At 32.1% G+C, this 12320-nt stretch overlaps 1 protein-coding gene across 1 annotated transcript; it reads left to right on the forward strand.

The window, feature by feature from the left end:
* The first annotated feature begins 10100 nt into the window (after positions 1-10100).
* LOC101211754 (NADPH-dependent pterin aldehyde reductase) lies at positions 10101-11824 on the forward strand. The gene is made up of 5 exons (XM_004142249.2): positions 10101-10461; positions 10573-10642; positions 10743-10936; positions 11117-11292; positions 11451-11824. Exons 1-5 carry the CDS (start codon positions 10264-10266, stop codon positions 11542-11544), a joined length of 732 nt encoding a protein of 243 aa, XP_004142297.1. The 5' UTR covers positions 10101-10263; the 3' UTR covers positions 11545-11824.
* Positions 11825-12320: the final 496 nt, after the last annotated feature.

Below are 12320 nucleotides of genomic sequence, written 5' to 3' on the forward strand. Positions count from 1 at the left end.
ACAACATCTTCATCAGTTGTAAAATCAAACTATTTGAAAGCTTCCTCAACGTTCAAGCACATTTTTTTCCTTTTCTTTCCAAACCCTTGGTCCAAATATGAAGTTTTATAGCTGCTCACCGTTATAATCTTTATAAATTATTACACCGATTGGCCACAAATCGTTACCAAGTTGAATTCTCTTTGGGTGAAACAAACTTTCTTTCCCACAATAGAAAAAGACATTTTATGTGGCTCGCCTTATTTAGGTAGCTCCTCTAAGCAAGAAATGATGGATCAACTGACCATTGAAGATCATGTCCACACAAATATTTTTTTTAACATTTTCAATTGCTCCTTGATCAGTTTCTCCTTAATAACAATATCAATCTTGTGGACTTGACATGAAACAGTGGCAGAAAAGTATTTCTCTCAGGTACAACCATCCTAAAAACATTGACAATAGAATATTTCAATTACGTGGACGATTGTTTAGAAAACCCTAAAAGTAAAATGTAAACTTCAAACCCTAAACGATTGCTTAGTCTAGGTTATGATAATGTTTACGTTGCACAACAGATCGTTTAATCCAAACACTAACCATACATAACATATATATTAAACATACATGCGTAGATAAAAAAAATAAACGAAAAAAAAAACCTATTTTTAGCTTATTTTAACACAAAATATTAGTGTACAAAATATAATGAAGACAAAGCATAATATGTTAAAAAAAAATAGGCAGTACATAAATAATGAACAAAAAAATCAGCATTTCACAAAAATACCTCTCGAGAATGAAAGAAAAGTTTAAGGAAATATGAAACATTTGAGAGTAAAAGCATAAAGAAAGTACAAATTTGAAATATAGTGAGCGGAAATGAAGATAACAGTTAGAATTTAGGTCTTTTGTACCAAAGGGGAAAAACGGTCAATTCACGTGTTTTTAACTTGTCAAATAACTTGTTATTAACCCGTCCACACATTTTTATAAACGATAGGTCTAAACGATCTTGTAATAACCTAAATGATCATGTTATAATCTACATGATCTTTAATATATGTTAAATGATCGTATAGTGAAGTAAAAACAATCTTGTAATTGCATCTAAACGATCTTGTAATTACAACTAAACGATCTTCTAATAACATCTAAATTAAACGATTGTATAGTTGAATCTAAATGATCATGTAGTTGTATATCTTAAACGATCATATAGTTTAATAAACGATTTAGTTATTACATACAAACGAATAACATCAAAGCGATCATGTGAATAAATCTAAACAATTTGAGCGATCTTGTAATACAACTTAAATGATCATGTAGTTACATCTTAACGATTTTCTAACTAAATCTAAACGACCTTATTCCAATTAAATCTAAATGATCGTGTTATTAAATCTAAATGATTTTATTCTACATTCTACATGATCATATAGTATGTTAAGTGATAGACAATGATAATATTCTATCTTTGTCTATCTAAGAATTTAAACTTGAAAACCAGTATGATCTATCGTTGTCTGTTTCAAATAGACATTAATAGTGTACTATCACTGTCTATCTGAGATAGATAAAAATAGTATTCTATTTCTGTTTATTTGAGACCCTAAAATTAAAATAGAAAATAGTTTGTAAGCACCAAGATCAGATTTAGTAAAGAGTTTGAAAGAAACTTACAAAGTACTGAAGTATAAAACAAAGAAATGTTCAAAAGTTAAAAGTCAAACTTTTAACTTTACAAAGAGTATAAATTACTTTTATAACTATTGAGAAATGTGTAGGTAAGAGGATGGAGAAAATCAAGGTATTGAGTTGAAATTCTTCTTTGTTCTTCTTGTTTGTTTCTTCTTATTTTGAGATCGGTTGTCTCCATATAGCGTGTTTGAAACCTTTGGTTTTGTTTAGTCCCCTGTTTCTTTCCTTTTCCTTTAGTTTCCGTTTCTTCTTATGCATCATCTTCACTACTATCATTGTCAATCTATTCTTCCACTTCATCGTCATCATCAACTAGTTTTCCCTTTTGTCTTCACTACTATCACCGTCAATCTATTCTTCCACTTCATCGTCATCATCAACAACTAGTTTTCCCTTTTGTTTTTTTTATTTTATTGTAAACATAATTTCTTCACTCCTATTATCTTCTTGATTTTGCTCCCCTTCCACTTCCACTTCCACTTCCACTTCCACCTCCTCATCCTCTTTTTATTTTTTCTTTTCTCTGATGATTTGTTACAAGAAGCTATTAGAGTTAATAAGAAAAACAATGAATGGCCGACAATAATAGTTATTTATTTTTCTCAGATAGACAGATATAGTGGACTATCACAATATTTACATTTTGTTCTTGGCTTTGTTTTATTTTATTTTCCCTTCTCATATTTTCTTCTTCATCACTTTCATTTGATGTTTGATTATTTATCTTCATCTTCACATCTTATTTATCAATTTGATCTTCATCTCTTTGAAAGTAACTACTGGGTGGTCTCATTTTGAGCAATATTAAAGTTTATTTGTTCATAAAAGCCGAACACTGATGCTCCAGACTCAAGTTTTGGGTTTTGTTCCAAAACATTGAAAAAATGACAAATGTTTTGGCCTAGAAAGAAACGACCCAACTTAGAACGGTATCAAAGGTCTCAAAAGTTTGCATCCAACCACTCGGTGGTCTCATTTTGAGAAATATTAAAGTTTTTTGCTCACAAAAGCCGAACGGTGATGCCCCAAACTCAGTTTTTTGGTTCTGTCCTAAAACGTTGAAAAAAGGGTCATCGCTATGGCCTAGAAAGAAACGACCCAACTTAGAACGGTGTCAAAGGTCTCAAAAGTTCGCATCCAACCACTGGGTGGTCTCATTTTGAGCAATATTAAAGTTTTTCGCCCACAAAAGCTGAACGGTGATGCCACAGACTCAATTTTTTGGTTTAGTCCCAAAACGTCGAAAAAAGGGCCACCGTTGTGGCCTAGAAAGAAACGACTCAACTTAGAACGGTGTTAAAGGTCTTGAAAGTTTGCATCCAACCATTGTGTGGTCTCATTTGGAGCAATATTAAAGTGTTTTGCCCACAAAAGCCGAACGGTGATGCCCCAGACTCAGTTTTTTGGTTCCGTCCCAAAACGTCGAAAAAAGGGCCACCGTTGTGGCCTAGAAAGAAACGACCCAACTTAGAACGGTGTCAAAGGTCTTGAAAGTTCGCATCCAACCAATGGGTGGTCTCATTTGGAGTAATATTAAAGTTTTTTGCCAACAAAAGTCGAATGGTGATGCCTCAGACACACTTTTTTGTTTCCATCCCAAAACGTCGAAAAAAGGGTCACCGTTGTGGCCTAGAAAGAAACGACCCAACTTAAAACGGTGTCAAAGGTCTCGAAAGTTCGCATCGAACCACTGGGTGGTCTCATTTTGAGCAATATTAAAATTTTTTGCCCACAAAAGCCAAACGGTGACTCCCCAGACTCAGTTTTTTGGTTCCGTCCCAAAACGTCGAAAAAAGGGCTAGTGTCATGGCCTAGAAAGAAACGACCCAACTTAGAACGGCGTCAAAGTTCTCGAAAGTTCGCATCCAACCACTGGGTGGTCTCATTTTGAGCAATATTAATGTTTTTTGCCCACAAAAGCCGAACGGTGATGCCCTAGACTTAGTTTTTTGGTTCTGTCCCAGAATGTCGAAAAAATGGCCAGTGTTGTGGCTTAAAAAGAAATGACTCAACTTAGAACGATGTCAAAGGTCTCGAAAGTTCGCATCCAACCACTGGGTGGTCTCATTTATTACCAAGGTTTAGTTTCTAATTTACTTGTATTTATCCCTTTGGGAAAATTCGATAGGTTTCGTGTACTTAGTTTCTTTGTAAAAATGTTATCTATGTTATTGTTATATATGAAAGTTCTTATTTATATGTGTACTAGTTTTGTGTTAAAATAGAATCATTGAATAACAGGAACAAAAATATAATTGAATTACAATATTTTTAAAAAGATAAATTCATAACATACTTGACAGTTTTAAAATGTCATAAACAAGTGCATCCTTGACGGTTTTCCAACGTCATAAACAATCAATTTCTTGACGGTTATTAAATGTCATTAACATTTATACTCTTGACTGTTTTAAGTTGTCATAAACATTCATACTCTTGACGGTTTTTAACTGTCATGAACATTGTATACTTGATGTTTATAAAACATCAACGTTCAATATTCTTGACGTTTTTATTAACCGTCAAGAACTTTGGCTTTTTTGACACTGGCTTCAAGGACGGTTTTAAAACCGTCAAGAATAGTGATTCTTGACAGTTTAAAAACGTCAAGAGAGTCTGTTTTTGTAGTAGTGCGATGTGCCTACTGAATTGAAGGACAAGACCTATACCATAGTTGAGGTAAAATTGCTTATAGTTTTTGTACAAGTTTATTTCAATTGACAATGTGACACTAACTGAAATTCAATCTCAAGCTGCATTTCTAATTGATAGTAGATCTAGAAAGAGTGTTCTTAAGACTAGAGGGACAACATTCCGTCAATTCAAGCATTGGTTCACGAAGAAGCATATCTAGTCGTTCAAGAATGAACTTGAACTTTTGAGACGGCCCCCAGATATGTATTCTTACATTAACCAAGGATACTAGCAAGAATTTGTTAGATCCAGACTTTGTCCACATTTTGAGGTATCAATGCATTTATTTAGATATTTAGATTGTAAATATTTGTTCATAAACTTTATAAAAATCCAATACAATGTTATATTTGTGTAAGACAAAAGGAAAGTTCAACAAGAGAGAAGGAAGAAGAATAAGTATAACCATCGTCTTTCAAGAAAAGGTTATGCTAATCTTTGAGAGGAATTGGTAAGAAATAGTTTATGTTTGCTTCTTAAGCAATCTAATGCATTGTATATATTAAAATGCAGAAAAATAACCCTTTTGGAAGAAAGTGATATTGATCGAGTAAGCATGTGGAAAAAGGCTCGTGTAGATAAGAAGGGAGAATATGAGAACGAAGACATTCAAGAAATTGTGAATCGTATAGTAAGACATATTACAATTTTTCATTATGTAATGTTTTTAAGTTTTATCAATTAAAGCTTTAATGTTTTTTTTTTACATTTGTAAGATGAGATCTCAAGGATTTATGTGGACAAAGAACCATCTCCAAATGATGTTTTGGCACAAGCTTTGGGTACAAACGAGCGCAATGGACGTGTACGTGGAGTTGGTGGGTTTGTCACCCCAACTGCGTAATTTCATACAACAAAATGCTCAAAGAAACGAAGTGACGACATTGAGAAGCTTAGCGAAGAGAATGAAAAACTCTGTTTGTGAGTTCAAGAATTAGAGAGTATTTACCTAACAACACAATCTACATCAACGTCTACGCATGGTTCTTGCTCTAGACCAAGATTAGAGTATGATATTCAACATAAAAAAAACCGCAAGAGGAGAAAATGAATGTCACAACAAAGGTGGTTATGGAGGAGGTGAATGTGGATGATGAACATAAGGATGCTATCGAGGTATTTTTTGTATTAAATCATGTTTATATTAGATGTTAAAATTTTGGAACTCGGTGTTAAAATTAATAACTTATTGTTCCCTCTTGTCTTCTTCTTCTTGATCTTTAAATTGTTGTATTAAATCATGTTTATATTAAATGTTTACATTCTTGTGAGACCATGAGGTGAATGTGGGTTTATCACTTTCTTAGGTTTCTAATGAAAAAGAAGATACTTGTGAGTCTAATATCAACCTGTCACTACCTTTGAAGGCACTACTAAGATTTGCTAAAAAAGTGATGGAGAAAGATTCAAGCATTCGTTACCAACTACCAATCTCATTGTTTGGTATCGATAGGAAGACTTGTATTCTCTGTGAAGATATTATTGATTTCTGTAACATGCTAAAAGTCAATACTTTCACATTGGTGGCATACATGGCGTAAGTACTCATTCTTCAACTCTAGACTTTTTATATAAGTGTTCCTTTATTGACTTTTCCATCTTTGTTAAGTATTTGCATTCACAAGATGTTTCAAATTACATATTCGTGGACCCATCCCTTATATTGGTTAGTCACAAAACACAAAAAGTTAGAGCTCGCAATCTATGTAGTAGATTAATGGCTTCAAAACCAAATCAACTTGTTATGGCTCCTTTTAATCCCGGGTAAGTAATAAAATATACTAATAAATTCATTAAATTGTATTGCTTTGTTTAGGTTTGTTCATGTTATGTTTCTTTAGGAAATAAAATAATTAAGCTAGATAGATGGGAAGAAACTGGTGTGAGGTTTGAATTTTACTCTCAATTAAATCTTACGATACTTTGAATTGAATCTTACCTTGATATGTTACTGGGCCCAGGTTTGAATTTTTTTGTTTGGTTGGTTTGGTTTTAATGTTTGAGGTTTAGAAGTGAATGTATTTTGGTTGACAAAGATTATATCATTGGAAGGTTGGTGTGAAGGTGGACAGAAGAGAAGAAGATGGAATTTTTTTTGCAAAGAAAGTGTGTGTAAGGCAGTGAAGACAATGATGGTTCATTTTAGAACTTCTAACCATTCATTTTCTTTTTAACATTTATCAAGACACATGAGCTGTTTCTTTGCAGCCATGTACAATGCTGCACGAAAATCCCCATTTTTCTCCCAATGGGGACTTCTACATGTGAGTTGTCTTTCAATATAATATGATGTGCTAAAATGTGTAGATATTTATATAGCAAACAACTATTATATGAAATTTACTTTGCATTGAATCTTAGGATACTTTGAATTGAATTCTACTTTGATGTGTTATTTTGAATTGAATCTTAAGATTTTAGAGTATGTTAAGGCAATGTGGAGGGGGGAGGGGGGAGGAGAGGTCTACTTTCATAACATCTGTTGAAGTCTTCTTGTAGGACCCCTTATCATTTGTGAGGTGATATTTTGAACTTCCACCTGTTAAATATTTTAACAATATTAGAACTTCCAACTGTTAAATTTCTCAAGTCGACCTCCCGCACTCCCCTTGGCTTTTCCATCTTCGATAAAAGTCTGAACAAGGCTACTATTTGTTTGCCTCTTATCTAAAGTTTGGTTCATTACGAGAGATATAATACACTTGCGAAGTAAGCTTTAAACATCAAATTTTGTTCATACAAAGTTCAAATTAAACAAAAAAAAAGAGATGTCTGGCTGTTAGTTGATACAACTACTGAACTACATATATTTTGAGCCCCCTGCGTAAATATTTACAATAAGTTGACTTATAAGGAGGCCACTGTTTATTGATCTACACAGTAATGGGACGACAAGGGTAGATTTTTCTATTTCTTTTTTCTTTTTAGTAGAGACCTGGTTTATGTGTTTTTCTAGACTTTCTATTAACAAGATGAACCAAAACAAGGGTTATCTAGAACGATCATCAAAATCATCCAACAAGTTGAACAAAAACTGAGGTAGAGAAGTAGAGAGATTAGTTTGTTTTGTGTTTTTAATGGTCATCATACAACTTGTCTCCATAGAAATCTTGAGTTAGTATTTGATACAATTATAATGAATCATGATCAAGTAGGCAAAGTGGAAGTGGACACCATATTCATAGCTCGAATGGTGAATTTTAGTTAATTTTCTGTTTGCTGATCTATAACCAATAATATGGTTATTTTGATAACCAATAATCTGCTGGAAACCATATTCATAACAGATAATCTGCTTCTTTTGATCAAAGTTGAGTTTTGTGTGATAAATCATGGTGGAAAGGCATTATGTTGTAGTTTCTGTTTGCTGATCTAAACCCTCCTTCATTCTACTGTTTTTTTTTTGCTCATTCAGTTTCAATTTTCTGTTTGAATTGTTCTGTTTCCTTTACTTGGCCATTGTTCTGCTTATTTAGATCAAAGTTGAGTTTTGTGTGATCAATCATGGTGGAAAGAAGAAGACTGAATTTTGATCAAAGTTGAGTTTTGTGTGATCAATCAAAGTTGAGTTCTACTTATTTTCATTCTTATGTTTGTTTGTTTTTTTTTTTTTTGTTGATTCAGATTGAATTTTCTCAATTCCATTACAAATGCCGAGTTTCTCCAGCTTTGTTCTTCATTTTATGATTGAATAAGTTCAAGTTATATCTACAACTTGGTTTTATGAATTGTCTGAGGTTACATCACACATTTAGTGCAAATACTTTGGTCTGTTTGGTTTCAATGCCTCAAAAATTTAAGTTATGATGTTGGATTACTTTGAATTGTTGTAGTGTTCATTGGGCACTTCTAGCTATTAGCGCATACGATGAGACAATTTATTATATTGACTCACTTCGAACAGCATCAAAAGTAGACATTAGATACGTAACTGACACGTAACTAAACTTTTTTAGTATATGATGTTTTCCGTCTTAAAGTTAACTTCATAGCTAAAGTGTAGTTGTTTCTCGCAAATAAGGCTATTACTATCTTTCGCTCTTAGAAAAATATTCAATCAAATTGAAAATAGCCAATATGGAAAACAGTGAAGGTAAATTGTAAACATATTTATTCGTTAATAAAAAGCATATGGTATATGAGCTATTTGCACCATTAAATATATATTTTTGGTAAGTTATGTATTTACAGTGTCTTTTGCAAGTTGGAGTACTTGAATGTGGGTACTATGTGATGAGATACATGAGAGATATAATCACTAATAGGAGCATAGTAAGTCACAGATTCAGTATGTTATGTTTAAATGATTATTTGAATTATTTTCTACAATTTAAGTAATCAAAGAATTAACTTTAATATTTTCTGTTTCATATCAGATTGATACAATGAGTTCATATAGTCAATTCGAGTTGAATGAAGTGTGCATGAAGCTTGCTAATTTTTTGGGTCGTCACATTGGATTTTATGCTAACTTAAATATTTCTTGTTTCATATCAAATTGATACAAAAAGTTCATATAGTCAATTCGAGTTGGATGAAGTGTGCATGAAGCTTGCTATTTTTTTGGGTGACCACATTCAATTTTATGGTGAATTATATATATTTTGGGTTAGATAGACAAGTTTTTATTGATACTGGATATATATAGGTGTGATATTTTGTTGATATACTTGGATATATCTAGGTGAATTAGTTTAGTTGATATTTTTTTTGATACACCTATAGTTAGGCTACACATAGATAGAAAGTTTAGGTGGAAAGTTTAGGCTGCTCTTGTTAGAAAAGTTAGGCTAACTACATGTATGTATATGGTTCCATTGATATATATGTTAAAATATTATTAAGTTCTTTGATGGAAAAAGTTTAGTTCATTCAATTGTTCAACTAGTGTGTACTTTAGCACATTTGTACGTGTACTCACTTGCTTTACTTATATACGTTCGACTTCAAAACAGGTGCATGAAACATTAAGAAGATATTTTAAAATATATAACTTTTTTTAAAAAAAAAACTTGACTTGCAAAACGTGTCAAGAGTAACACACATTCTTGACATACAAAAAATGTCAAAAAATCTCATATACTTGACATTTATAAATTGTCAAGTATAACTCTACTTAACACTTAAAATCTGTTAAACAAAATCACTCATATTTTTTACATTGGATTACTTGACAAGTAAAAAGCGTTAAGTAACCTCATATACTCGACGCTTTTTACCTGTTAAGTAAACTAGACTTACTTGACGCTTAAAAACAGTCAAGTATACATTCTTTATTCTTGAAACTGGAATACTTGACACTTTTAAAAACCTTAAATAAACTTTTACAGTTTTTAAACGTCAAGTAACATTAGTTTTGTAGTAGTGTACGTTATTTCTTTTTAAGTAATAAGCCTAGCTTAGATCTAAAAAAATGGGGTGGTCACATTTTGCGTCCAAAATCAAAATGTCATAAACATTACTAATACGTACAATGATAATCAATGATTTTCGTATAAAAATAGAACTGTATAGCCCCGAAATGAAATAGTGAGATATAACTCTATTGATATGCAATTTGATTTGGAGTAAATTTGACTTAGCATTTAAAAGGAAAAAACGTGGACAGTAGATGGATCGAAATTAAATTTTGTCAGGTTTCACATTTTCATGGTTCTTCCACATCTAATCTTACATCACCTACACGTTCTCTCTGTCTTTTTCTCTCGATAAAATATTGCATTTTAGTTTAAATGATGATCCAACCTCGGTATGGGATAAAAAATATTGTAATCAATATTATAAAAGCGTTGGAGAATTCCAAGAAGGGTTTGTGTTTCGTGTATATAGCGTTGGGTTGCTTGCAAGAACTAATTGAGTCGAATTGGTGAGTAGCAAAAAAGTAATATGGCAGAAGAAAATTCAGGGAAGAAGATCCTAATAACAGGTGTGAGCCAAGGTTTGGGAAGAGCCTTGGCTTTGGAATTAGCAAAACGTGGCCACACTATCATTGGCTGTTCTCGCAACCAAACCAAGTTGGATTTACTTCAACCCATCTTCTCCAACATCCCTCCATACAACCACTTACTCCTCAATCTTGACGTGGTATTTATATTCAAATCATTTCCTTCTTTCTTTTGTTTTCTTATTTTGTCTACAAGCTTTATTTTTTGTTTTTTACATTTTTCCATGTGTGAGAATATTTTTATTTTCCAGAAGTTGGACGATAAAGTTAAAGAAACGCTAGAAATTATCGTAGAGAAAATTGGAGTTCCTGATATCATTGGTATATACATGTTTCTTTATAAATAGTTATTTTTTTAATATTTTTTTTCCTATGTTTCAATTTAGTTTGAAGTAACGAGTTTTTATATATATACACACAGTGAACAATGCTGCAATGATCAATGTGAAAGCAAAGATTTGGGAGATTAGCAGAGAAGAGTTTGATGATGTGATTGACACAAATATAAAAGGGACAGCTAATATATTACGCCACTTCATTCCTCTTTTGCTTCCTAAAAATAAAGGCATCATTGTCAATATCAGTTCTATATTTGGAAGAATGGGAGTTCCCTTGGTAATTCATTGTTCAATTAACTTCTTCTTTATTTTTATTAGTATACCCTTTCATCAAAACACTTTATATATATCCAACGCAATTATATGTAATATATACTCTTTCATCCAAACACTTATAATATTTTATTAGTATTGTTAAAGTGGTTCTCTTTTGAGTGTGTATTATTATGGGCTTTAGGTTTCACCATACTGTAGCTCAAAGTGGGGAATTGAAGGATTAAGCAAATCAATAGCAAAAGAGTTACCCAATGGAATGACAATTGTAGCATTGGATCCTGGGATTATACATACTGAAATGCTTTTATCCAGCTTGGGCAATAATATTGCTTCCCAATACCAAACTCCCCAAGAATGGTATGATGATAAATAATCTCCATTGGCTAAATATATAATTGTAAATCTTATCCTTAAAGTTTAAAAATAGATCATGCGTGTTATAATATAAGAAATGAAAAACAGGCATTGGTTGATTTGTAATCGAATAATATATGCCTAATTGGTATTTCAATCAGGGCTTTGAAGGCAGCTCCGATGATTCTAAATCTTACAAATGCTGAAAACGGTGCATCTCTCACTGTGGATGACCCAGGAACTCTTCCAGACTAAGTCAATTTCAAATATAACAACCCTTTCATCGACAAAACCACTAAACAAAGGGTTGCTACTTTGTGCTTCTTTTCTGTGCCTATTCAACTAATATTGGAGCTATGGTTTTTCTTTTTTTTCAGAAAATATCTATTTACGATGGTCAACTTTAGAATTTGTATCACTTTAAACCTTCAACGTTTGTAAATGTATATGAATAAATATTGTGAGAAGATTATAGTTTGATGGATGTGAAACTCTAAACTTTTGTTGGGAATCAATTTCATGTTTGTGTTCTTAATTGTTATGTTTTGAGGTACTTGAGTTATTGCATTATTGTTGCCTTTATATATTTTACAGCCAAGATGTTTGCCATTATGTTTTACATTTCGTACTCGTTATGTGAAGCATGGTGTTCCATATTTTAAATATTAGGTCAGGAAATATTTTTCTTTTTTCTTTATTGAGGTTGTGTTGCCTTTGTGTTTTTAGATTTTTTCCTTTAATTTATATGCAGAATAGGTCTTGGTCCATATTTATTTTTTTATTTCCAATAGAGAATGCTATATTTATTTATGTGTTCTACCTCAGTGATTCGATAGGAATGTAAATTACCACTACTTAACTAACATGCAACATACATGTATGTACGTATAACAGAGGTGATCTCATCACAAATCATAAAACGTGCCCAATAATATTGATACAGAAACCATGCAACATACATGTAGTGTATAGAGAAACCAAATCTAGAGAGAAAGGAAGGAGGAAATGAAAAAATTAGGGGTTAATTTGAT

Source organism: Cucumis sativus, chromosome 5, assembly GCF_000004075.3.
Source record: "Cucumis sativus cultivar 9930 chromosome 5, Cucumber_9930_V3, whole genome shotgun sequence".
NCBI classification, from domain to species: Eukaryota; Viridiplantae; Streptophyta; class Magnoliopsida; order Cucurbitales; family Cucurbitaceae; genus Cucumis; species Cucumis sativus.